Source organism: Colletes gigas, unplaced genomic scaffold (genome assembly GCF_013123115.1).
Source record: "Colletes gigas isolate AHSC1104 unplaced genomic scaffold, ASM1312311v1 Colletes_gigas_Sc00006, whole genome shotgun sequence".
NCBI lineage: Eukaryota > Metazoa > Arthropoda > Insecta > Hymenoptera > Colletidae > Colletes > Colletes gigas.
Window position 1 is genome coordinate 7209751 of NW_025106635.1, and position 24114 is coordinate 7233864.

The following is a 24114-nucleotide window of genomic DNA, read 5'->3' on the forward strand; positions in this document are numbered from 1 at the left end:
CTTAAGTTTCACGTGTGGGTATAGCGCTGTTATGATTGGTGACTAATAAATTTCATACATGCATTAATAATGCGATTGATTTATTTACGAATTTTAATTATTGATATGGAAAATAAAATGTTTATTTGAGATTATATCGGTGAATATTTCCTCCTGCGTATCTCAGGGTCGTTGATAATTTTAGTGGACTATTTCTTGAAAACTTCATTGCATGTTTAAAACATTATAGCTTTTGAACGGGTTGGAGGATCTTAATGTTTCAAATTGCAAACAACGCGTATTTTTATGAAGAATACGTAGAAATTCTACTTATATATCTATTAGTATTCCATTATTTCAAATAATGTTCTTTAATTTTATGTTAGTGGACAATTCTTGTATGTATGTCTCCGTTAAACGCTAAGGAAGTTCGTCGTTACTAATGTCAACGTCGATGCACACAATTATGCCAACTCTGGCCACGCTGCTTAGGGGAAAATCCACACAACTGGTTATATGGTCGCAGTATATAAATCATGCACATTTAGAAGTAGTTATACGTAGTATGAAATTTAATTTAGAAGGTTTTATTTACATTAAAAGTTCCGTTTTAATTTGTATTTAATAGGATATCATCGTAGAAGTCTGAAATATTATATAATCAGTAAAATACTGGATAGATTAATTTTATTTTTTGATAGGTTATGTTGATTATTTATTGGCATTAATATTCAAAGATATTGCAATTTTATACGTAAAAGAACGTAAGTAAACATTGGTCTTTTATTTATTTACTGTGTTCTATATTTTAATTTTGTCTTTAGAATAAAATGGTGAAACGAAAATTAAATGCAGATACTGAATTGAAAGTACAGAAAAGAAAGAAATCTGTTAATAATGATGTCAATAATGATATTACGAATAATGACACTAAAGATACTACGAACAATAAACCTCGGATCAAGAAACAGAAAAGGGGAATATATGAAAAGGCTGTAAAAAATATTAGTAAAGAGAACCATAAATTTGTTACAAATGATGCGAAGGAAAGATCTAAAACAACGAACGAAAACTCTACACAAAAGCCTAATTGGCTTGAAATTAAGAAACAGAAAAAGGAATTGAAAGAGAAATATAAAGCAAAAAAATTAAGTAATATTTATGATATATCGGTCACTGTAAAACATATTGGCGAAAAATTACGCAGATCTGATTGTACAAAAGTAGAACAAAAAAAATTAATTTTACAAACACATGATTTATTACAGACTCATTATAATAAAGTAATACTTATGCATGATATGTCTCGTATTATTCAGTGGATGTTTAAATACAGTGATCCAGAAATTCGAATAATCATTTTTAATGAATTAAAGTCTTTGATTTTAACTATGATTCTATCGAAATATGCAAAGAATTGTGTGAAAAGCATGTTAGAATATGGATCTAAAAAAATCAGACATGAAATAATTTCTACTTGTTATTGTAACATTGTGAAATTTATGAGTCACTCTGTATCTGCGCCATTGTTAGAAATTATGTATGCAGAGTGGGCAACACCTACTGAAAAGACCTACTTTAAACAGGAATTTTATGGTGATATATATAAACAAGCCAAGGATAAAGATGTTAAGACTTTGTCTGATGTGTATAAAAATACAGAGAACATGAAATCAGCAACATTATCAGCTGTAAAAGGAAATCTAATGAGGATACTGAATAAAAAACTTCTGAACTTCACACTTGTGCAATATGTCCTTTTAGAGTTTTTAAATGAATGTTCTGTTGAAGATAGGACAGAAATGATAGTTATGTTAAGAGATTCCATAGTAGAATTATCTCAGACTAAACCTGGTTCAAAAAATGCTGTAACATGTATATGGCATGGTACAAACAAAGATAGAAAAATTATAATGAAAGCTCTTAAGGATCATGTAAAATCTGTCTGTATGTCCGAACATGGATATTTAATATTATTAGCTTTATTTGATTCCGTAGATGATACTGTCCTCCTAAAGAAAATTATCCTTTCAGAGATTCAGAAAGATATGACAGATATAGCATCAAATGTATATGGGAAACATGTAATTCTATATTTAATAGCTAGAAGAAATTCCCTTTACTTTCCTCCTAGTATAGTTAAATACTTACAACAAGGAGACAACAATGAAACAAGTAAAAAGCCTGCTAACATTAAAGAGAAAGAACTTCTTGATTCAATTTCTGATTTGCTTCTTGAGACTATAACACTAAATACAGCAACTTGGATGTCTAACAGTTCTATTGCAATGGTAACTTTAGCAATATTGAAAGTAGGCACTGGAGAAAAACTGAAGCAGGCTTTTCAATCCATTGCTGCATTTATCACAGACCCGGAAATAAGGATTACAGAATACGGTGTTGAACAGAAAACTGTTGAACATGCAGGTTTACATATGATGCTAAAAAAAGTTATACGGAATGATAAGGTGTTACTGACGAAAGGCGAAACTACTTTTGGAGATGTATTAATTAATCACTTGAAGACAAATGTCATAAAAGAATGGATAGAATATAACAGAGGATGTTTTCTATTAGTGTTGTTATTAGAAAATGAAACAAAGTCAATTACAACTACTCTTCTTTCTAAATTGAAACGAATGATGAGTATTTTAAAATCCAAGTCGAATTCAGGAGCTTCAATATTACTTACAAAATTAAGTTAAATAAAACATTAGATAAGTTTTATATCGTAAAAGTTGCATTAGTTTATAAACTGTAGAATTGTGAATAAAAGAAAATGCTCATTTTAGAAGCAAGTATCAGAATGTACGAAATGCAATGTTTTACCTGAGTATAAATTTATTTACTGCATTTTATTTGTAATATAAATACAATGTATTCATACTTCAAATCCAAGATCACTGTTTTATTTTTTAATTTTTTGTAACACATATAAATACTAAACTTATGTAAAAATGATACATAATACAGCTATTAATTATATATTACACATTATTTTACTTACCTACCAAGTATGCGAAAATATCGTAGAAAAAGATATTCTAAATATAAGTCTTGTTAGTTCAAGAAAGGTTTTTAACTCCTTCGCGTACCATTTAGCTAGACGAAATCCGAGCCCAAACTGCGGGACTGATGCTAAACTACGTTGTAACAGAACTTATAAGAATCGTGACCGACTCTCGTGGCGTACTGATAGGAACTAAAATTCAATCACGATCGTGATTTGCTGTCCGCGAGCCTGGCTCGTGATATTTATATTCGGGCCAAAATCTTTATCACGAGTCAGACTCGTTAAAGTACGGGAAGGTGTTAAATACATTCAACCTTAAAAATGAAAATGTTTACAAACAACATAATTTGTGTAATATATTATTTGCACAGAACTCGTACAGAGACAAATATATATATAAATATATTTTTCCTATCTTTTTACAACTTAATATAAAAAAATAGGAAATTATCAAAAATATCAGTACTAAAGTGAAATTTAAATTATGTATTATTAGAGAATTGTTGTTACTGTTATTATTAGCCACTTTTATGACGATGTATTATTAAAGGAACAGGCATTGGTAAATATTACACTTTTTCATCATTGTTATTTTAGCGTGACCGAAAATGTAGTCACCAATTTAAAGGTACACAACATTGATTGGATAGTACTAAAATGATTCAGTGTTTTCATAGTTTAAATACTTCTTTGATATACATAAGCCTACTTTGAATTTCTGCATTATCCTTCGTTAATTGTGGCATAATTTCTTGGAATATTACGGTCATTTGTTCAAATTGTTTAATATTTTCAGTATCACGTAATTTCTTACCAAGAGATACAGCTATGTTTAAAGCCTCTTTCCTTATTCTGGTATACGAAATACCTGTTAAGAAATATACGGAAGCATAAAGTCGTATTAGTTTTTCAAATTTTGCAGATAAACATACTAATTAACAAAAAAAAAACATTAATTACATCTTTAGTTGCATTCAAGAATTTTGTAAGTACACTTACCTATACTATGTTTTATTATTTTGTTAAGCGTTTCACAAGTAAAATCCAACATTTCTTTTTCTTTGATCGACAACTCGGAACTATTCACTTTGAGCAAGGCAAGTTTATCGACAAATAAGTTAAGTGATGTCAACATTGACATTTGAATATGTGTAGACTGCACGGGAAATGTTGTGCCGTAATGGGTTATAAATTTTACACAATATTTATCTAAACCAAAAGAAGATAAATAAGGAATAATGTAAATATTTTATACTTACTAGTACAACATGAGGCAATCACCTTGAGTCTCTTTAGAGGATGCAGGCCATGCTTTTCCAAGCATCCCATATACGGTTTCGTTTAATTTCATAATGTTATCATCTCTTTTTACTTTCTCATCAGAGATTAGTGATTCATTTTCGTCCTTCTTTGGTAACTACACCATACAATGCTTATGTAATAATGCTGGAAAATATTTGATCATATTATGTTTAACGATAGTACATACCGTTGTCCAAATTTCTTCAGCCATATCGTATATCTCTTTAAATTGATCAATATCCAATTCGTGCAAGACCATACCAAATACTTGTAATGCGTAACGACGGTATTCTAAAGCTTCTTTCTTACTTTCTCTAAGTAACACCTGTACTATAACTGTAGATGTTTCAGGGTCCTCTTTGAGAGCTTGTCTACAATCAAAACATCGTATTTCCAAAACTGAACGACGCAAACACGACATTCTTGTCACTATTCATTATAGTACAATAAATCGTATTTATATATGATCATTAAAACAGAACATATTTTTACATGCATACTTGCTATTGCATGTTAACGTAGCAAGCGCATCTAATAGTCGGTCCTTTCCATCCCAAGTCCTTCCACGTAAGCCGTCCGTTAACACTTTTAACAATGTATTCCTCACAGATGGGTCAATATCGCTGCCTAATTTCTCAGCTAAAGTATGAACTGCATTTGCTGCTTGGGATTTTGCATTCCACGATGACGATTCCAGAGATGAACGTAAAAGGTCTGTTATTGTTTCTATGTTTCGCCTGACTCCGCTTTCAGTACCCGGAGTTATCTCGTTCCATAAATGAATCCATAAATTAACCATATTTTCATTCTCTATTAAAATGTCAGAAGTTAATGTAATAATAAATTATTCATAAATCAAATTGTAAGACCATGCTACGAACCTTGCGTTTTGGGCATATGCATTGCAAAAAATGTAAGGGGTATAACAATATCTGAATAATTTTGTAATATCTCCTGATTATAATTGTTTATGGTTTGCAGTGTTTGTCCAATTACTAATCTACTTGTATCATCTAGAATTTAAAGTTAAATAAGATAATGATACTCTTCGTTTGCAAATATCCACGTATGCATAATTTTTAAAAATTGTCACAAACCTCGTTCTAAATACCACGTGTTGAGCGTTTTAAATAATTTATTAAGACTTGATTCTTTTGCTGATCCAACTATATGTCCAATGGCGGTCGCATAATTTTTTGTAACAATAGAATTACGATCCGATAGACCGTTCATTAAAGCCGATAACAGTTTACCTTTACGAACAATGAATAGAACACAGTTACAGTTTTTTTTAAAGTAAGCGTATGTTATAATCTTTTACTTACTAGTATGAGGTTGCAATTCTTGTTTAAAGTGAGCGCTTAGACAAATTATAAAATGCGAACAAGCAATTTTTGTTCCAAATCCCACACTAGTTTTAATTAGTTCAATCACTTTTGGCATTAATTCCTTTAAAACCTCTGTGTCAATATATTGTATGCACTGTGTTAAAATAAATACAAAGTATTAATAAAGTATAAGTTCTTATTCGGTTGAAAGATTTTGCATTACAACTCACTTTCGTTATTGTATCAATAGCATAATGCTCTTTAGCAGCAGCAGCTCTAATATTATCAATAGTTTCCCGTGTCCCTGATTTTGCTGCGTATAAGTTACATAAATACGAAACATTAGGATTTTCCGATTCTCCAGTCGTAGTCAAAAGAGCAGGAATTAAAATGACTAGAGACCGTTTAAGCAAACTACCAGCTCTCGAAACTAATTGCGACACTGTTTGCAGAGACACTGACCTTACAGTACTCACAACATGAATAATTCCAATATCTAATAATACTGGTAGTATTGCTTGTATAAGTTCTTCTCCCTCTTTACCGTAAGAAGCATCGGAATATCGAACACAAACCTATATTAATAAATTAATACAAAATGTCAGCAATGTAACGAAATACAATTAAAGTAATACTAATCTTATACTTTTCCATAAAACTCGATTTGCAAAACTTACTTTACTAAGTATTTCAGTTGTATTCGCGGCTGCTAATCGGGTACCCTCATGAATGTCGTCCATTACTCGAAACAGTTTTTTCCATAATTCAGGCGCACATTCTGCTAGATTAAAACGAACGTTTGCTCTTAATAAATCTGCAAGCGCATTACAACAACTGATACGCACTCTCCATTCGTGATTCTCTAAATTGCCAGTTATATCATTCAATATTTCTTTATGATATTGTTCGATCTATCGAGGTAAAAAACATAATTGTAAGTGCCCATTTTGTAACTGGGGATCTTACTGTATCTACTATATAACTATTATTACTTACAGCTTTACTCGTTGACGGAACAATTGAACGCCAAATACTAGACATACTCTGTTGAATTTTGGGCGTGGGATCGAACTGATATCTGTATAAGCATGGAATTATACTGGGCAAATACTTATTTAATTCATCATTTGCTACTTTAGCAATCTCTGCAAATCCAAATGCAGCGCCTTTCTTAGACGTCCATACTGCATTATGATTTGCTATGTGCATGAAATAATATATTAAATCTGGCTTTTGTAATTCTGTAGCCAGTGAACAAATTTCTTTATACGTTGATAAATTCCCACTGCAAACAAAATACTATTTATACAATTGAACTAATAATATTAGATTCAAAACGTGCCATACTATAAAATTATATGTATATATCATACTTTGTTGGAGATTTTCCCAGTTGACCTTCCTCAAATAATTTTGTATCAGGTGTAACTTGTTTCACAGCTTTATGTCCTTTTGTAAATTGCTCTAATATACTAGAAATTAAAAATTCTTTTTCTTCTTTCGTACTATTAATATGTATCAAACTAAGGCCTTTTGCAGCTATGTCCTGCACTATCTCTACAATTTAAATAACACGCTTTAATAATAAAGAATTTTATAATCTTTTTCTTCTGAAAACAAAGATAAAGTACTACTAACCACTGTCATCTGAAAGAAAATCCATGAATGCTCTGTGCAATAACGAAAACCTCTCTTTAATACATTCTCTCCGGATATTATATTTTATAAGCGCTAATAACCATACACAGACCGCCTGTTAAAAAGAAATATTTATAATAAAGAAAACGATGACACTGTAACTTCATAAATACTACTAAATGAATACCTGTCTTAAATTAGGATGTGGATCTTTATGTATTCTAAGTAATTCATCCAATGTACGTATTAAAAGTTCATTGCTGGTGTTACTATAATGTACTTCATGCTCTGGAGATGCTTGACCTTGAACACAACAAACCAATGCTTCTCCCATAACTAAGTGCATTTCAATGTCTTTTGTCTATAAAATGTATAAAACTAAGTTCAAAGTTTGTTTACCCATTAAAGTTTTAATAATATAAATGTCAATAACTACATTACCTCTTTAACCATACTAATTATTTTATTTATTATTTCTGTAGTATGCGGAAAATCTTCTCCTATGCACAAATATCCTAACGAGAGAATGGCTTTTTCTTTTATCTATGAAGATTAATATACACAAAATATCAAGCATAATAATTCATATAACACAATTGACAATAATTCAAAAACGAACCTTAGTGTTTAATTTTACATTATTAGATAGAGAAAATAGTATTTCTACAATTGCCTTCTTATTTGGTTCATCTTCGCCTCCATCGGGTAATGGTAAACCATATGTTTTTCCCAAAATACCAATACTTTGAATTGCAGCATCCATCAACAGAATTGTACCGTCGCGAAGGTGAGTATCTAAAAGAAACATTTTCCAAATAAAATATGAAAAGATTTTACGCAGTTGTACAGAAACATATATACATACATATCATTTTCACAACATTAACATAAATATCTAAATTAAATACAGCATTATTTGTATCAGTTTTGCTAGAAATAATTCTCCTCTCCATCATGTATGTTAAGGTCAATAATGCTCCATGTTGTGCTTCCAAATTCTTCTTATTCATAATGTTCATAATTTCGGAAATTTGAGTCTCAAAGTCGTTTATGGGAAGCTGAGCAGTTATTATACCATAAATTTTAGCAGCTAATTGTCTTACATTTGACTTGGTAGATACAAGTAAAGTATGAAGCCATGACAGTTCTTTCTCATAAATTTTTGTTACATATTGTGGAACAGAACCAATCACTTCCAATAAAGCTTGTAGAGATGACTGATCTATATTAAGTAAAATACATCATAATATAACGTTCGCTACCTTTAAGAAGTTATAATTAATATCTGTAATTATAATTAATAATTTTACCTGCAGACGCATGATTAAGAATTAAAATCATATCTAGATAATTATTTAATGTTTCTGGTTGATCTTTGTACAGATTTTCTAAATAACGTGCAATTAACGGTGTACTTTCGTCAGGATGCTGTAACGATTCATTATATACAGTAACATTAGCACTTTTTGCTAAACAAAGACGAAGATAAGTAATCATCTATAACAGAACAAATTATTATCTTTTTTTTTTTTTCGTTCAAAAAAAGGAAAATGTGACATATTCAGAATAAATTATTTCTGCATTTAATTAATTACCTGAGTCAGAATAGGGACACTATAAGGAAGTACTTTACTTTCAACATTCACTTTTCCACTATTAGAAGTGGGCATTCTCGTCTGCATCTTTGAATAAATGTAAATAACAAGTTTTTGAAAATCTGGTAACAAAATTTGATTACCATCCTGTTTACTGCTCTCGTTTGTATGCATAACACTGTACAAAGCATTCATAGCTTCAGTGCGTATTTCATCTTTATCATCTCCGCATGCTAACAACAAAAGATAACGAGAAGGTGCATCTTCAGAAGGAAATATGTTTGCAGCATAATGCATAGCCACGTATCTGTTCTCAAAAAAAGTACCTTATATATGAAATACAAAATATACTACTTTTGAATGCGTGTACAATTCATGTAATCAATATATGCATACCTGACATTAAATTCTGGTGATTCAATGTAAGTGGCCAATAAATCATTCACTAAGGCTATATTAGCTTCATCGTCTTTATTAAGTACAAATGCAGACGTTACGGAAATCAGCGCGTCCCGCATTTCTCTTTGAAAATCACCCTCCATCTTAAACGCCATAACAAAATCGGCTCAAAATAAAAAATTTTAATAGCATATATGTATACACGCCTCCTCCACTTCGTTCATTTTATTATTAATTACTTACCGACACAAGTGTATCAAATGATTTACGTAATAAATTAGAAGCTTTGTTGATCAATGACGGAATTCTTTGTACCAATAACTTAACAACAGTACATGCCATTATTATGTGACGAAAATCGGCTCCCTCAGAAATCAATTTTATCATACCATCTAATATAACTCCACCCACACGAGTTAGTGGTGTAAGGCTACACCTTAAAGTATTAAGTATATTACAACATGCACATAAACAGCATCTTTGAAATGTACTAACATCTGAATTGACCAACAAAATAATTATGATACATTAAACTCACTGCTGTACAATATTTGCTGCAAATTGCAATGCCATTGATTTTAATTTTGTGTTGGTATTTTTTCCATAAAGTGAATCGAAAACTACCTATAAATTAAATGATATTAAATATCATAAAATATAATATAATTTCGCATAACATACCTGAATACACGGCGGTATAATAAAACCAGCTTTAGTTACATGACAAAGATGATGCAACAGTTTAAGACGAATTCGGGTACTTGCAGGTTGTCGTTTTATTTCCGGTTTGACTTCTTTTTGTGCGGCTAAAGCATCGGTACCCAAAAATAATGTATAAAGCGGCACAGCTAACTGCATCGAGGACCAGTCTAATGTACTAGATTTACCAAGAAAAAACTTCAGAATATTTAATAGCTCCTACTAAAACAATTATTATACAAATACATTTTAAAACATACTTAACAATCATTTTCAATGTCAACTCTCCTGTAATAGCAACACGAAATCTAGTATCTGCATCTGCTACTATCACATGTATGAGAATATCTGAATCAGGAAAGAATCCAGCAGCAAGAAATTTAACAATTCCCAGCTTTATTTGTTCGAGCTGTTCTACTGTTGGCGGATTTTCGCCGATCACTCGCTTAAATGCATATTCACTTAATCCTGGTGGCACAGGAAATTGTGACCAATCAATTGGTTGACCTGGTTGTTGATTTGACATTTGTCCTACATATCTATAGTAAGAATTTTCTGTAGTATTAAATTGGAATAATTACATTTACATAAATCGAACAAAATAACTGATAACAATAAAAATTATCGAAATTATTGAAATGCAATCTATATAATAAATAATCTTACTCATAAGGTAATAATAATACATCGAGCATAAACTTAAGTAACTGTTTTGCTACATAAGGTTTATCTTGCAGACCAAGAAGAGAAGCCTGTTTATTCGGATCCATAGGGACATTAAAATGTCCCAACACAGGCATAATCATAAGCATCAAGCTGAAATAATTCTTTATATGTATTTACTTGTCTCGATACCAATGTTTAAATGATAGTTAACAATTTAACTAGTTAATAACAAACCTATCTTGATGAGACAATGGTTTTCCTTCAATAGCATTTAGTACACTTGGGACTAACTTAACTTGCTCGTGCATTTCCATCCTAGGGTATCCTAGTTTTATATATATTATTGTAAAATTCTGTAAACATATAATCAAACAATTAATTTTTATGTTCTGTTGAAAATTATTCAGATTAATAAATTTTAGTAGTAACGTACAATTACAAATGAACTGGCGGCTGGGTCTTGATATTGTAGCAGAAGCGCCTCAACTGGTAACTGAACTTGAGGTCTGCTCTTTACTCTTCTATTTATATGGATTAATAACTCCATTACTCTTTTTCTGACACCCTCTTGTGAGCTAGATAACTTGAGCAATACTGGAGGCAAAAATTTGCAGACTGATGTCTGTAATTGTTCATCAGTCTCTGCAGATCCTAATCTGAGAAACACTAGCTCCAGCAAGACTTTCATGAAACAATAAATACATATATGACAATTCATTCATCTGTATATGAATTTGTTTATAGATATTAAATAATATTGATTTTAACCAACCCTAGTTGAAGTGTTTTATCTAAGTATTGAAGAAAAAAAACTTATAATACCTAATAATCAATTACTTACAACTATAGTATTAATAACCATAGTTTGTATTCAAAACTTTGATGTCACTGGAAATGACATAAAGATTGTAATTTGCTTTTGCAATTGACAAAAATTAATCCTTAAACAATACCGTAAATATTAAAACATTATAAGTGTTTAAATGATAAAAGGGAAATGAAGTGTATACGGTATTATTTATTTGATAGATGCGTACGTGTGCTGGAAATAAAATAAAAAAAACTACATAAAGGTAAGAAAAGAATTACAAAATGAAATGAAAATTTAAATGCGAACCGCAAGAAAAAGGGACTGATATACTTGAAGTTGCATTCTGCAACACGGCATGACAACTGACTTTCTTTATTGAGCTATGATATCTTTAAAGCTGTTGTAATCTTTAGCAATAACACTTCCATCGGGCAGTCGAGAACATAATTAATGATATAGCTTGTGTCGCTACCAAAAAAAAACATATTTAAACAAAATTAATTGATTTTTTTTCGGGATTACTTACTCAGTTCTTTCGTAGTGGCTGCCATTTTGAGATAAGGTGCGAAAGAGAAAGCGAATGACAGCGAATGCGGAATGACACGAAATATCCACCGTTTTCTAATTAATCATATTGCATATATCTACATATGTACATTTAATTATACGATTCAAAAAATGATCGATGACACATACTCCTTATAATTATACGTATCTCACATTCCTCGTGAATGTTCTATTTTGAATTATTTTCGCAATAGCGAAAATGCTTAAATTTAGATTGATTTTTAAGAATCAATTATTACAAGTATTCAATTTATTTTTAACTTTAGATTACGCTCATTATATGCGACAGCTTTAATTTATAAAATTAATTATATGTATATGTGGGTGTACGATATGTAAGTAGGTATATCGTTAGACCGAACATATAAATACACATACACATGTATATAGCCAAATATTGTATAGTACGTAATCTTAAGAGATATACATGAAAACGAATAATCAGAGCTGTGTAAAATGAATTAGAATTTATTTTAATAGATTCATTATATAGTATCTCTGAATACTATTTTAGACATTTAGAACGAATGAAATAATATTTCGTTTCTGTAGTATGTATCAGATTTTCAAATAAAATAACCTTTATTTATTACTTGTTATTCGAATAGCATATTTGTGTTAAGTTGTTTGCATAAATAAATTTATAAGTGAAAATCAAAGTATCATTAAACCATCATTAAACCAAAGTGTCATTAAACCACTGGTATTTAAAATGAACTTTTTGAAAAAGAAAAGGATTCCTATTTAAAGATTGAACACGAAGTTGCCGTATTTCAACATCCAATCAATGAGTCCGAATTTGTTGTAAACTACAACCTGTCGTCTGCTTCTTCCGTCGTCCCTTTAGCTTGAACCATGTTTGTATTTTTACGACCTTCAAAGTTTCTCTACGTGAAGTAGAGGTCAATTTGAACAAAACGCGTTACTCTTAATTTATTATAAAATAAAAAAATTGTACAGTGAATTACATTAAACTTTTGCCTACAAAGAAATACATCAGATTCTGTATTTAAATTAATGTTATTTTATTTACATTTTTCTCCTGTTATTTTCAAATGGGAGCATAAAAACTTTCGTTTCGAAAAGTTTACGTTAGCAGTATAGTCAGGTATGAAAAATGAAAGATACAATAGGATATCTTCAGGAGAAAAGTGTAATATGTGTTTTCTAAGCAGTTGTTACTTTTATAAATTGCATGCCACATTTATACAAAGGAAAGTGTAAACTAAGATTTTGTTTGGATTTATTAACCCCATTAAATACATTTACAATGTATTGTTACAAACCAATTTTATATTAATATATATTTGAATTTCTAACAATCATAGCTATGTTATAGCAGCTTTCAACATAACTATTTGTCATTCTTATGGCTTTTATAAAAAATGTACATTTTTGTTTGAATACTTGCATCCAAATAACTGGCGATCCAGATTAAATCTCATTTTGCACACAAATATCTATAAAAATGTCTTTTTCAGAATCCCATAGAAAGTACAAGCAGTAACAGTAAATAGTAATTTTTTCATTTGAATATAAAAACTTTATATCTTTGTATATATTATGTGTATCAAAGTAGTTAAATAAAACAGTTTTTTAATACATCATCTTGTTTTAATATAAGAGAATTTATTAAAAGTAATTTATAACGTTTTTTTGTAATTAAATGGCTTTCCTTTTTGTTTGTTGTAGGTAACAGATAAAATGGCCTTTGCTTAAGTAAAAGAAAAAAATACTGTGATAACAGATGTGATAATATAAAATTAACTTAAAGACTTCATTTCTCTTAGTAACAAGCAATTTCAGCTATATGATTTATTTGTGTTAAGAATGGATTCAGTACTTGCAATAAATAATTTTTTTCGAAATGCAGCAAAGGCACTATTAAGGAAGTTTAGGAGCATTCTTCAATGTCTTTACAAATGCCACTACTTAAAATGTCTTTGTTATTATGTAAGTTTAAATAGGTACTATGATACATTCTAATAACCCTGTGTATTTATATCTTTTGTTGTGAGTGATAAGAGTACCATAGTTCATTTAATTATCTAATGCATTATTGATAATGCATTGTCTTTATAACATTTGGCTAGTTTAACTGTGATAATTTAGTGGAGGAAGATCTTTTAGAATTCGAGGATATCACAAGTACATATTTAAATATATATTTTACTTAATACTAAATATATCAAAGATTCTGTGAAATGAAAGTGTGAATCTAGAAAATTAAAATTTCATATTTCCAGGCTAATACTTTAATATTGGGATAGTGGTGATGTATTCAAATTAATAACTTGTTTGTCAACTTTGTTAGAATTAAATTTAGTAATGGGTAGATAAAAAATAATAGCAAGAAATATACAATTAGTATTATATGTTAGCAAGTTGCTTCTGCCTATACTGTTACAAAGAGATAATCCAAGCATGTAGAATGAGAATAGCTCTAGGTATTATATATGTTCATACAGCGTAACTTTGTAATATAATATGCTTTTTGTACGCTTGCTAGCTGCTTTGTGCTAGTAACTTATATTAAGGGACTTGTGCGCTAAGTATTAATCCATTTACCACATTTCACGTGTAAGTACTAATCTCCACAGAAGTAATTTGTCTTATAAAAGTATCATGGATACACATAATATATGTTGTGCATTAATTTAAAACTTTTTTTCTTTAACTTAACAGTCATAATATTTCCTTATTTGTTAAATTTTCTTGTTTCAACTTCGTTCTATTGTTTAATATATATACAGTTATAAAAAATCTTGTGTTGTGTTGTTCATAAAATTAGTGACATAATATACTGTATTACAAGATAAGTGTTGAGAAATTATGGAAAATATTAATAAAATAATATAAAAATTTTTTCCACGTATCAATATCAATTTATCTAAGATTGATGGAACACAATTTACAATCTTAAAATAATGTTTTAATACATTTATAAAATAATTAATATAGATGTTGTAAACTATTTATTTGTATCTTTAGGCACTAGTCGAGAATATGACAGAACAGGTGTCATCAACTCAAAGTAATGACTCTGAACAAATAAGAGTCTTAACTTTAAATAATGGTGAACATCTTGATGGTGTATTGTATAGATTAAAAAAAGGTATGTAACAGATTTATTTTATTTACAATTCTTGTGCAAATAAGTTAAAATAATTTCATAGATTAATGTAATTTTTATCAGGATGGAGAGTGGAATTTCGATTAGGTGCTTCTCTTCTTGGGAGGACCCTTGATCTTTTCATAAATCATCCTTTAGGTGGAACTCAACAATTTGAAAGATACACGTACTATTCATTAGAATGGTTAAATGAGACAGCCAGCATATGTTTGTCTTTGGCTGGTTCATTCCATTATTATCTTACAGATCCTAAGTAAGTATTATTGTACAAAAAACACTAATATGATATTTCTAATAATTTTTAAATTTTTTAGTGCCGAAGGTGTAAAACCCATTGCTTCTGGATATCTGTTAGTGGATCCGGAACTTAAAGTAGGAGAAAATGGAGAAAACCTGCCATTAGATTGTATTCAATGTCAAACCGTTTTGGCAAAATGTTTAGGACCTTTCTCCACCTGGGAAAATAAGCTGTTAGTAGGTCGAAATTCTGGTTATAATGTAATTCATTTCACACCAATTCAGGTAATATATTTATATGTTATATTAAAGGATTACATATTTTTATGTTCAGATAATATGTATACTGTTATATTTAATGCATAATATTTTAGGAATTGGGATATTCTAAATCATCTTATAGCCTTAGCGATCAATTAAAATTAAATCCTTCCTTTAATGATGATGATAAACCAGTTACATTCAATGATGTTGAAGAACTTGTTACTAAAATGCGTAATGAATGGAATGTAAGTAATATAAATTTGTATAATTAAATTTTGAGCTTGTAATATTTTATTTTAAACATTGTATGTTACAGGTGTTGAGTATATGTGACATTGTTTTAAATCATACAGCTAATGAGAGTCCTTTCTTAGTGTCTCACCCGGAATGTACATACAATTGTTTGAATAGTCCTCATTTGCGTCCTGCATATATTTTGGATGCTGCATTATTTGAATTAACAGTACAAGTAGCAGCTGGAGAATGGGAATTTAAGGGTATTCCATCAGTCGTTGAAACTGAAGAACATTTAAATGTAAAACAAATTCATTATACAGTATTTAGTGATATTTAATGATAATAACAATGAATTTTTATGTTTACAGTCAATTCGACATGCACTTCATACATATTTTCTACCGCTTGTAAAAATACACGAATTATATATATTAGACATTAATGAAACTATTGCTGAATTCTTGAATTCAGCACGAAATCAAATGCCTCAGGATATTATTGAGCCAATATTGAAAGACATTAAAGTGATACAAGACCCTAAATTCCGCAGGCTAAAAGCAACTATAAATATGCAACTTTCGCTACAAAAATATAATATATATAGGTAAATTGTGTTACAATCATGGTATAAATAAGATATTAATGTATAATTGTTTTTGTTTGTTTACTATTTTTGTTTCATTATTGCTTGTAACATTTATTATTACAGAGCTGACTGTTTTGACGAAGAAACTCGTTTAAAGCGTTGTGCAGAAGATTTAAGAAAGAAATTACAAGAACTTAATGATGTTATCATTAATGAAGTACAAAATAATCTGAATGCTGCAGTTGAAAATACAATTGCTGGTATAAGATATTTTAGAGTACAACCGGATGGGCCAAGAGTTAAAGAAATAAGTGAAAGAAATCCGCTTGTTCCTAGGTATGTCTTTTCTAGAAACATTCAATATCATTGTACCATACGGGCATAACTTATTTTAAAGTACACTACATTATTATCGTGATTTTATTTAGATATTTTACTGACTATGGAGCGCCTCAAACATTAACCGAAAGAGAAGCAACAATGTACTCAGATGCAGGATGTTATCTTATGGCTCATAATGGGTGGGTGATGAATGGTGATCCTTTGAAAAATTTTGCTGATTCCGATTCTAACATCTATATAAGAAGAGAACTTATTGCGTGGGGTGACAGTGTCAAGTTAAGGTAATACAACTGCTCTAGGAAAATTATTATTATTATGTTGTAAGATAATTGCATTGCATTTATTATAGATACGGAGATAAACCAGAAGATTGTCCCTTTTTATGGCAACACATGACTACTTACATTGAACAGACGGCTAAAATATTTGACGGTATTCGTTTAGATAATTGCCATTCAACACCTATTCCAGTTGCAGAGGTACCATTTAATTTGTAAAACTCTTAAAAACTGTATATATAAGTTTAAATTTACTTAAATGCATTTCACAATTTTTCAGTATCTGCTTGATATTGCTCGACGGATCCGTCCAAATCTATACGTCGTTGCAGAATTATTTACTAATTCTGACCAAAAGGACAATATATTTGTTAATCGACTTGGTATCACTTCTTTAATTCGAGGTATGTAGATATACCTTATGTTGCAAGACTTCAGAAACGAATGTAAATTATTACTAAATGTTTCATTTCATTATGCACAACAGAAGCCATGTCTGCTTGGGACAGTCATGAAGAAGGTCGATTGGTGTATAGATATGGAGGTGAACCGGTTGGAGCGTTTTTACAACCACGTAAACGGCCTTTGGTACCTGGCATAGCACATGCCCTCTTCTTAGATCTAACTCATGACAATCCAAGTCCAATGGAAAAACGCAGTACGTTTGATTTACTGCCAAGCGCAGCACTCGTATCAATGGCAGCATGTGCTAGTGGCAGCAACAGAGGATACGATGAATTAGTTCCTCATCATGTAAGTTCCACTACATGCATTATATTTTTATTTAAAGTATTAGTCATTAGTGGGCTCCAATAACTGAAGCAATTTAGTAACCGATGAATGTTCATTAAGGAAATTTTTGTTAATGTTTACAGATACATGTAGTAGATGAAACAAGACAATATGCTTCCTGGACAGATGATGAATGTTTGGCAGGTGGTATTGGACTCGTAGGTCTAAAGACTGGTATAATTGCAGGGAAAAAAGCATTAAATAATCTGCATTATACTCTCGGACAACAGAACTTTTCGCAGGTACATTATTATAATATGCGTTTTACACAAATTATTTATTTTAAACAAATTATTTAAATCGTAATCGTTGAAATTACAGGTTTTCGTTGACCAAATAGACAGCGATGTTGTAGCTGTAACAAGACATTCTCCAACGAGTCATGATAGCGTAGTTTTAGTCGCTTTTACAGCTTTCAAGCATCCAGATTCTAATGCTAACGATTTAAGAAGACACGTAAAACCATTGCGAGTAGAAGGAGTAGTGGAAGAAATTATTTTAGAAGCATCATTGTCTTACGTGGGAGTAAAGTAAGAGCATTTGAATCCTTGTTATTATATATTTAAAACTCATTTTGATGTCATGGTGATTTTAGGAATGGCACTTCACCTTTCCACTACCCTGAAAAATACGCGCGAGATGAAAATTATATAAATGGTTTCTCGGAGTATACTTTAAATCTCAAAGAACATATACAGATTTGTGACTCAGATATTTTGGAAAAAGTTGATTCCGGAGATCCTAAAATAACTCAACTGAATTTTGTAAACTTTCAACCTGGTTCTATTATTGCTATACGGTAATATTTACCTACATTATTTTTATAGAAATTAACACGAAACACAAATACTGATACATTGAATTTTAGGGTGTCGCTGCACGCTAACATAAAGCCTGCTCTTGCAAAACTTCATAATACTATTTCGCTAGTAACATCGTCGAAAAGTTCAGATTTACGTGTTATTGCTTCTCGTATGGATTTGGTAGATCTAAACAAAGCTTTGTATAGATGCGATCAAGAAGAGCGCGATGAAACCTCAAATAAGTTTGGCGTATATGACATTCCTGGATACGGCCCCCTTGTTTACGCAGGATTGCAAGGTAAATTATACATCCATTTTCTCCACTTACTCCTGTATGCAATAACAAGGAAATATTTTTTAATTTTCAGGTGTTATTTCTTTGTTGGCGGATATTCGTCCAAATAATGATTTAGGCCATCCGCTGTGCATTAATCTCAGACAGGGTAATTGGTTGATTGGTAAGTATACTACAGCCAACGTATTGTGTGTTGTCGTGTAACGTATAATTAATCAGATATGATATTTAAAAAAAAAATAACATACAGACTACACATGGCAACGTTTAAAAGAAGACGACGGAACTAAAGATCTTGGAATATGGCTTGAAGAAGCAACAGAGCCATTTAAACTAATACCTCGCTATTTAGTACCCAGCTATTTCGACGTTATAATCGTGAATGTTTATATGACTCTTCTTGAGCAATGTTATAGTTTAACATCAAGGTATTTAATCAAATGATACATTTTTATGTTTTTATATTTATTCTTACTAATTTATTATGTTCTTTTAGCTTCGTGAAAGATGGTTCTACCTACGTAAAACTTTTATCTTTAGTTTCAATACAAGTTGGAGGCGTTGTAAGATCAGCTCCATTACCGGATTTATCTCCAAATTTAGATTCTCCTAAACCAACAGTTAAACAATATAATGGTGAAAGCGAACAAATGTGCATGACATTATCTGCCGGTTTGCCACATTTTGTAACAGGTTATATGAGAAATTGGGGAAGAGACACATTTATTGCTTTAAGAGGATTACTTATATTAACAGGCAGATATAGTGAAGCACGATTCATTATTCTTGGTTATGCAGGAACTTTACGACATGGTCTCATTCCTAATCTACTGGACAAAGGAAAAAACGCTAGGTAAAAAATAAACTTTCACATTTAATAATTTATGATTATTTTTATATTTTCTAAGTAACGTCTTCAATACTTCTCAGATATAATTGTCGAGATGCTTTGTGGTGGTGGCTGTACACAATACAATGTTATATACAAGAAGTGCCAAATGGTTTGAAAATTTTAACAGATAAAGTCTCAAGACTATTTCCGACTGATGATTCTCCACCATTGCCTGCTGGTCAAGTAGTACGTAAAAATAATTTATTGTAAACAAATTAATAAATGTTTATATCGAATGTACCATATTTTTCAATGTATTTTCAGGAACAACCGCTACACGATGTCATTCAAGAAGCTCTCTTGGTACATTTTCAAGGGCTTTGCTTTAGAGAAAGAAACGCTGGGAGACAAATTGATGAACACATGACAGACCGTGGCTTCAATAATCAAATTGGAGTACATCCAGATACTGGATTTGTGTTTGGCGGAAATGATGCGAACTGTGGTACATGGATGGACAAAATGGGATCTTCTGAGAAAGCTGGTAACAAAGGGAAACCTGCTACTCCAAGAGATGGTTCAGCTGTTGAAATAGTGGGGCTCAATAAGAGTATCCTTAGTTTCTTAGCTGAACTGTATAAGCAAAACCTTTTCCCTTATGGCAGTGTACAGAGAAAAAACCGCGATGGTAAGATAAGCTTCAGGTTTAGTTTTACTTCTATTCCATTGTGCCATTATGTGGTTTTACTTTATTACAGGATCTGTGGTAACATGGAGTTATAAACAGTGGGCAGATAAGATTTCACTGAACTTTGAAAAGTACTTCTATATTAATGAAACACCAACAGAGGGAGAGCTGAAACCAGAACTTATTCATCGTCGTGGAATTTTTAAAGATAGCCATGGAGCAACACAAGCATGGGCTGATTATCAACTACGGTCAAATTTCCCTGTTGCAATGGTGGTTGTAAGTATTTCATTCTCATAGTTTATCTCTGAATAAAATATAACAAAGACATTAACCACACGATGTTAAGATATGAATATTTGTAAAGGCTCCGGAGTTATTTAATCCGCAACATGCATGGACAGCGCTGAAAAAAGCAGAAGAAATTTTGTTAGGACCGCTTGGAATGAAAACATTAGATCCTGCTGATTGGGCATATAATGGATATTATGATAATTCTAACGACAGTGGAGATACTAAATTAGCTCATGGTTGGAATTATCATCAAGGACCTGTAAATAATTGCGTTAAAAATATATTTCATTATAAAATGCTCCGAAATAAAAGTAATATAATTTATTGTATTTTACAGGAATGGGTTTGGCCCGTGGGTTATTTCCTTCGAGCTCAATTATATTTTGCTCCATTAGTCGGAGGAAAAGAAGAATTACGTCGTACGGTCGAATCAATCGAAACTATCATTTCTCGACATTTTATAGAGGCGTCAACAAATTATTGGAGAGGTCTTCCTGAACTTACTAATAATGATGGACAATTTTGTAAGGATAGCTGCAGAACTCAAGCTTGGAGTGCTTCTTCTATACTAGAGGTTTCTATTTGTACTGCAAATATTTGTCAGAGGATTTAGGACTGAATATTTCTATTGTGCGTTTTTATATTTTTAATTTCAGGTTCTTTACGACTTGGACAAGATTAAACGGGAGTTTCGATCTGAAGAAATTGAAAGAACGAATTGATATAATTTTGCGTGTGTTCACCACCGCCAATTACACTTAGAACGTTTGCAATTAGAGAAAGAACATAGAATTAGACATAAAGAACACGATGATAAATTGCACCTCTCTAACACAATTATAGAGAAACAACGCACGGAAACACACGCATATGGTATTTCGCACATAGGCAAGTCAAGCATGCCATCGTGCAAGTTTGGAACCGTTAATGTGAGTTCTACAAACGATAGCTCTTTTTCAATTCAGGAACCCGAAGAAATTCCAAGTGAATCAGACGTCAAACATGAATACGTATCTTCTACTTTTGTTACTAATGCAGAAGCGATTGAAACCTCATCGAATACTATAGAATTTTCAACGATATTAGAAAACGAACCTCACAAATCAACATTATCTTTAAAATACGTAAATAAACCGTTGGATAAGTTTAAGAACGAACTGATCGATAAAAACAATATACTCATAAAGAAACATGCAGACTATAACACAAATATAAAATACTCATCAAAAGTGGATCACGTTTATGAAGAAGTCAATGCACTTGAATGTGATATTATGGATTATTATGAAAAGTATAGTCCAACTACAGCAAAGACTTTAATAAATACACTTTTTCTTCCACGACAAAAAATTTGTAAACAATGCGCCAGTTTAAAAGACAGTCCAATATACTCTGACCTTTTAATACACGGGAAAAAAGTTTTGTATGCCAGGGAAGCTCATCAGTTTCAACAAAATGATACTGTGTGCTTTAAATACTGTTCAAAAAATGGTAAACATGGCAGCACATTATTTTCGCAGTACGATAACAATCAACATTGCTTGATAGTTTATAATTACTTGAAAACTAATGCCTCCAGCATATTCTATTTTTATGGTCAACTGCAAGATATTTTTGATCTGAAAACGGCATTAAAACCAAATATTATTCTCATAAACGGCGATGTGAAGGGCAGTGTGAACACAGAATTGTATCATCGCTGTGCAAGTAATTTCTATAAAAGAATATCTGATAATGGCATTACACCCATGACATTTCATATAAATCATAATAATATTCTGAACACTATAAAACACATTGGATATAACACCGATTTGCAGAATTGGATGAATTACCGTAATGATGTTTTTCGATCTCACAGTCTGAAACAAGATGACGTGATCGAACACCGTGCAAATCGGTCCAGTTTATTATTGTTGGAACCATTACTATTAATGCCAGAATTAACGAGTCCTAGGTACAGACACGGAAAAAACCGTATCTCGCAATCAGAGCACGTAAAAATAATAAAAATAGTGATCGCTTATACTCTTTCATTCTTCATTTTAGCAACAGTTACATTTTATATAGTTTACTTTACATGAGAATTATGATGGTCATGTGAAATTAGAGGGAAACACTTTTACTTAGTTTATAAAAATTATTTAAAATACAAATAATACTTATTGGTATTAATTGAAAAAATTATTAAATTAAAGGATCCTATTGAATATATATTGGGCAATTACTAAGTGAATACTATCATATACACTTAGTCTAATGTTATTTATTTTAAAAAAGTTGGTAAAAGATAAATTGTTAAATATTTTATGAATTCTTTACTTCTAATTAAATATTTATGAAGTATGTTATTTTTTCATGCATTTGTCGCATACAAATTTCAAATAATAAATTCGATATATCATTGCTAATTACTATACTGCATATTATGATTCTAATAATTAATTACAGTTTATTAATATTATTTAAGATTTATTGATTTGCTCTTGTTTCAGTATAATCATGTAGGATATTTTTTTTTAAATTGTATGCCTACAATTTTACTAACAGCACAAAAATGTAAAAACAAAGGAACATAAGTTTCACATACAGTGAAATTTTCATGTTTTATTAACATACGTCCGATATTTATTCTTGATACATTTTTCAAATTATAAAAAACTGTTATTACACGAATACAATCTTGAAAATATACTTTGTATCTAACATAAAACAAAAGATTGTTAAAATTTGTATGCTTACAATTTGTTAATACATTAAATATTTATTAGCAGATATTGTTAATATTACAGATATATTTTAAATACATATTTTCATAACTGTTTCTATATCTGTATGAAAAATTTGCAATAAAATTGATATACATAATTTGATTTTGCACAATAAAAAAAAAAACATTATTGATTTCATCCATTTTTAAGCTCGTCGTTTTACCCCATGTCTGATAACATATGAATGGCGTATAACAATAAATAAATTTTATTGTACGCGTCGAGTCATATAATACGAATATTTGTACACTATTTACAATAAAATTTAATTGTTATCGAGATAAATAAAAGTCTCTTTGAATCTGAAACTTTGCTGAGAATGTGTAGAATTTAATAAATATAAATGTTATTAAATATCAATTAGTTAAAACTTCATTAAAACAATAACACTGAACGTTTAACGTCCGTAACAAAGATAAATACCTGTTGGCATTTGCTATTACAATTAGTTAAATAATTTTATTCTTAAAATATAAACAGAATCATGTAATAGATAATTTTCTATTGAATATCATAGAATGTTTCAATATTATGATAAGAATGATAAATACTACCTTATGTAAGG

General features: G+C 30.4%; 3 protein-coding genes across 3 annotated transcripts; 2 read left to right on the top strand and 1 right to left on the bottom strand.

Moving 5' to 3' along the window:
• The first annotated feature begins 512 nt into the window (after positions 1 to 512).
• LOC122395899 (protein penguin) lies at positions 513 to 2684 on the top strand. Its single transcript, XM_043393812.1, has 2 exons — positions 513 to 743; positions 804 to 2684. Exon 2 carries the CDS (start codon positions 810 to 812, stop codon positions 2682 to 2684), a length of 1875 nt encoding a protein of 624 aa, XP_043249747.1. The 5' UTR covers positions 513 to 743; positions 804 to 809.
• Positions 2685 to 2869: 185 nt separating this feature from the next.
• LOC122395786 (proteasome adapter and scaffold protein ECM29) lies at positions 2870 to 12087 on the bottom strand. The gene is made up of 28 exons (XM_043393643.1): positions 11957 to 12087; positions 11053 to 11300; positions 10854 to 10972; positions 10620 to 10769; positions 10214 to 10492; positions 9936 to 10131; positions 9793 to 9878; positions 9498 to 9690; positions 9252 to 9397; positions 8856 to 9162; positions 8571 to 8757; positions 8126 to 8482; positions 7880 to 8055; positions 7702 to 7803; positions 7448 to 7621; positions 7261 to 7375; positions 6996 to 7179; positions 6619 to 6907; positions 6300 to 6533; positions 5853 to 6197; positions 5620 to 5776; positions 5392 to 5547; positions 5176 to 5307; positions 4795 to 5104; positions 4482 to 4665; positions 4274 to 4409; positions 3992 to 4201; positions 2870 to 3860 (listed from the first exon to the last, which is right to left on the bottom strand). The coding sequence occupies exons 1-28, from the start codon at positions 11979 to 11981 to the stop codon at positions 3664 to 3666; spliced, it is 5394 nt and encodes a 1797-aa protein (XP_043249578.1). The 5' UTR covers positions 11982 to 12087; the 3' UTR covers positions 2870 to 3663.
• A 916-nt stretch (positions 12088 to 13003) lies between these two features.
• Positions 13004 to 22993, top strand: LOC122395952 (glycogen debranching enzyme). The gene is made up of 26 exons (XM_043393956.1): positions 13004 to 13105; positions 13690 to 13950; positions 14989 to 15112; positions 15194 to 15383; positions 15445 to 15652; positions 15742 to 15876; positions 15948 to 16166; positions 16237 to 16472; positions 16578 to 16790; positions 16883 to 17077; positions 17146 to 17275; positions 17355 to 17478; positions 17562 to 17827; positions 17950 to 18108; positions 18188 to 18396; positions 18462 to 18665; positions 18735 to 18967; positions 19038 to 19127; positions 19215 to 19392; positions 19461 to 19817; positions 19895 to 20042; positions 20121 to 20484; positions 20555 to 20763; positions 20852 to 21037; positions 21116 to 21352; positions 21435 to 22993. The coding sequence occupies exons 2-26, from the start codon at positions 13828 to 13830 to the stop codon at positions 21498 to 21500; spliced, it is 4803 nt and encodes a 1600-aa protein (XP_043249891.1). The 5' UTR covers positions 13004 to 13105; positions 13690 to 13827; the 3' UTR covers positions 21501 to 22993.
• Positions 22994 to 24114: the final 1121 nt, after the last annotated feature.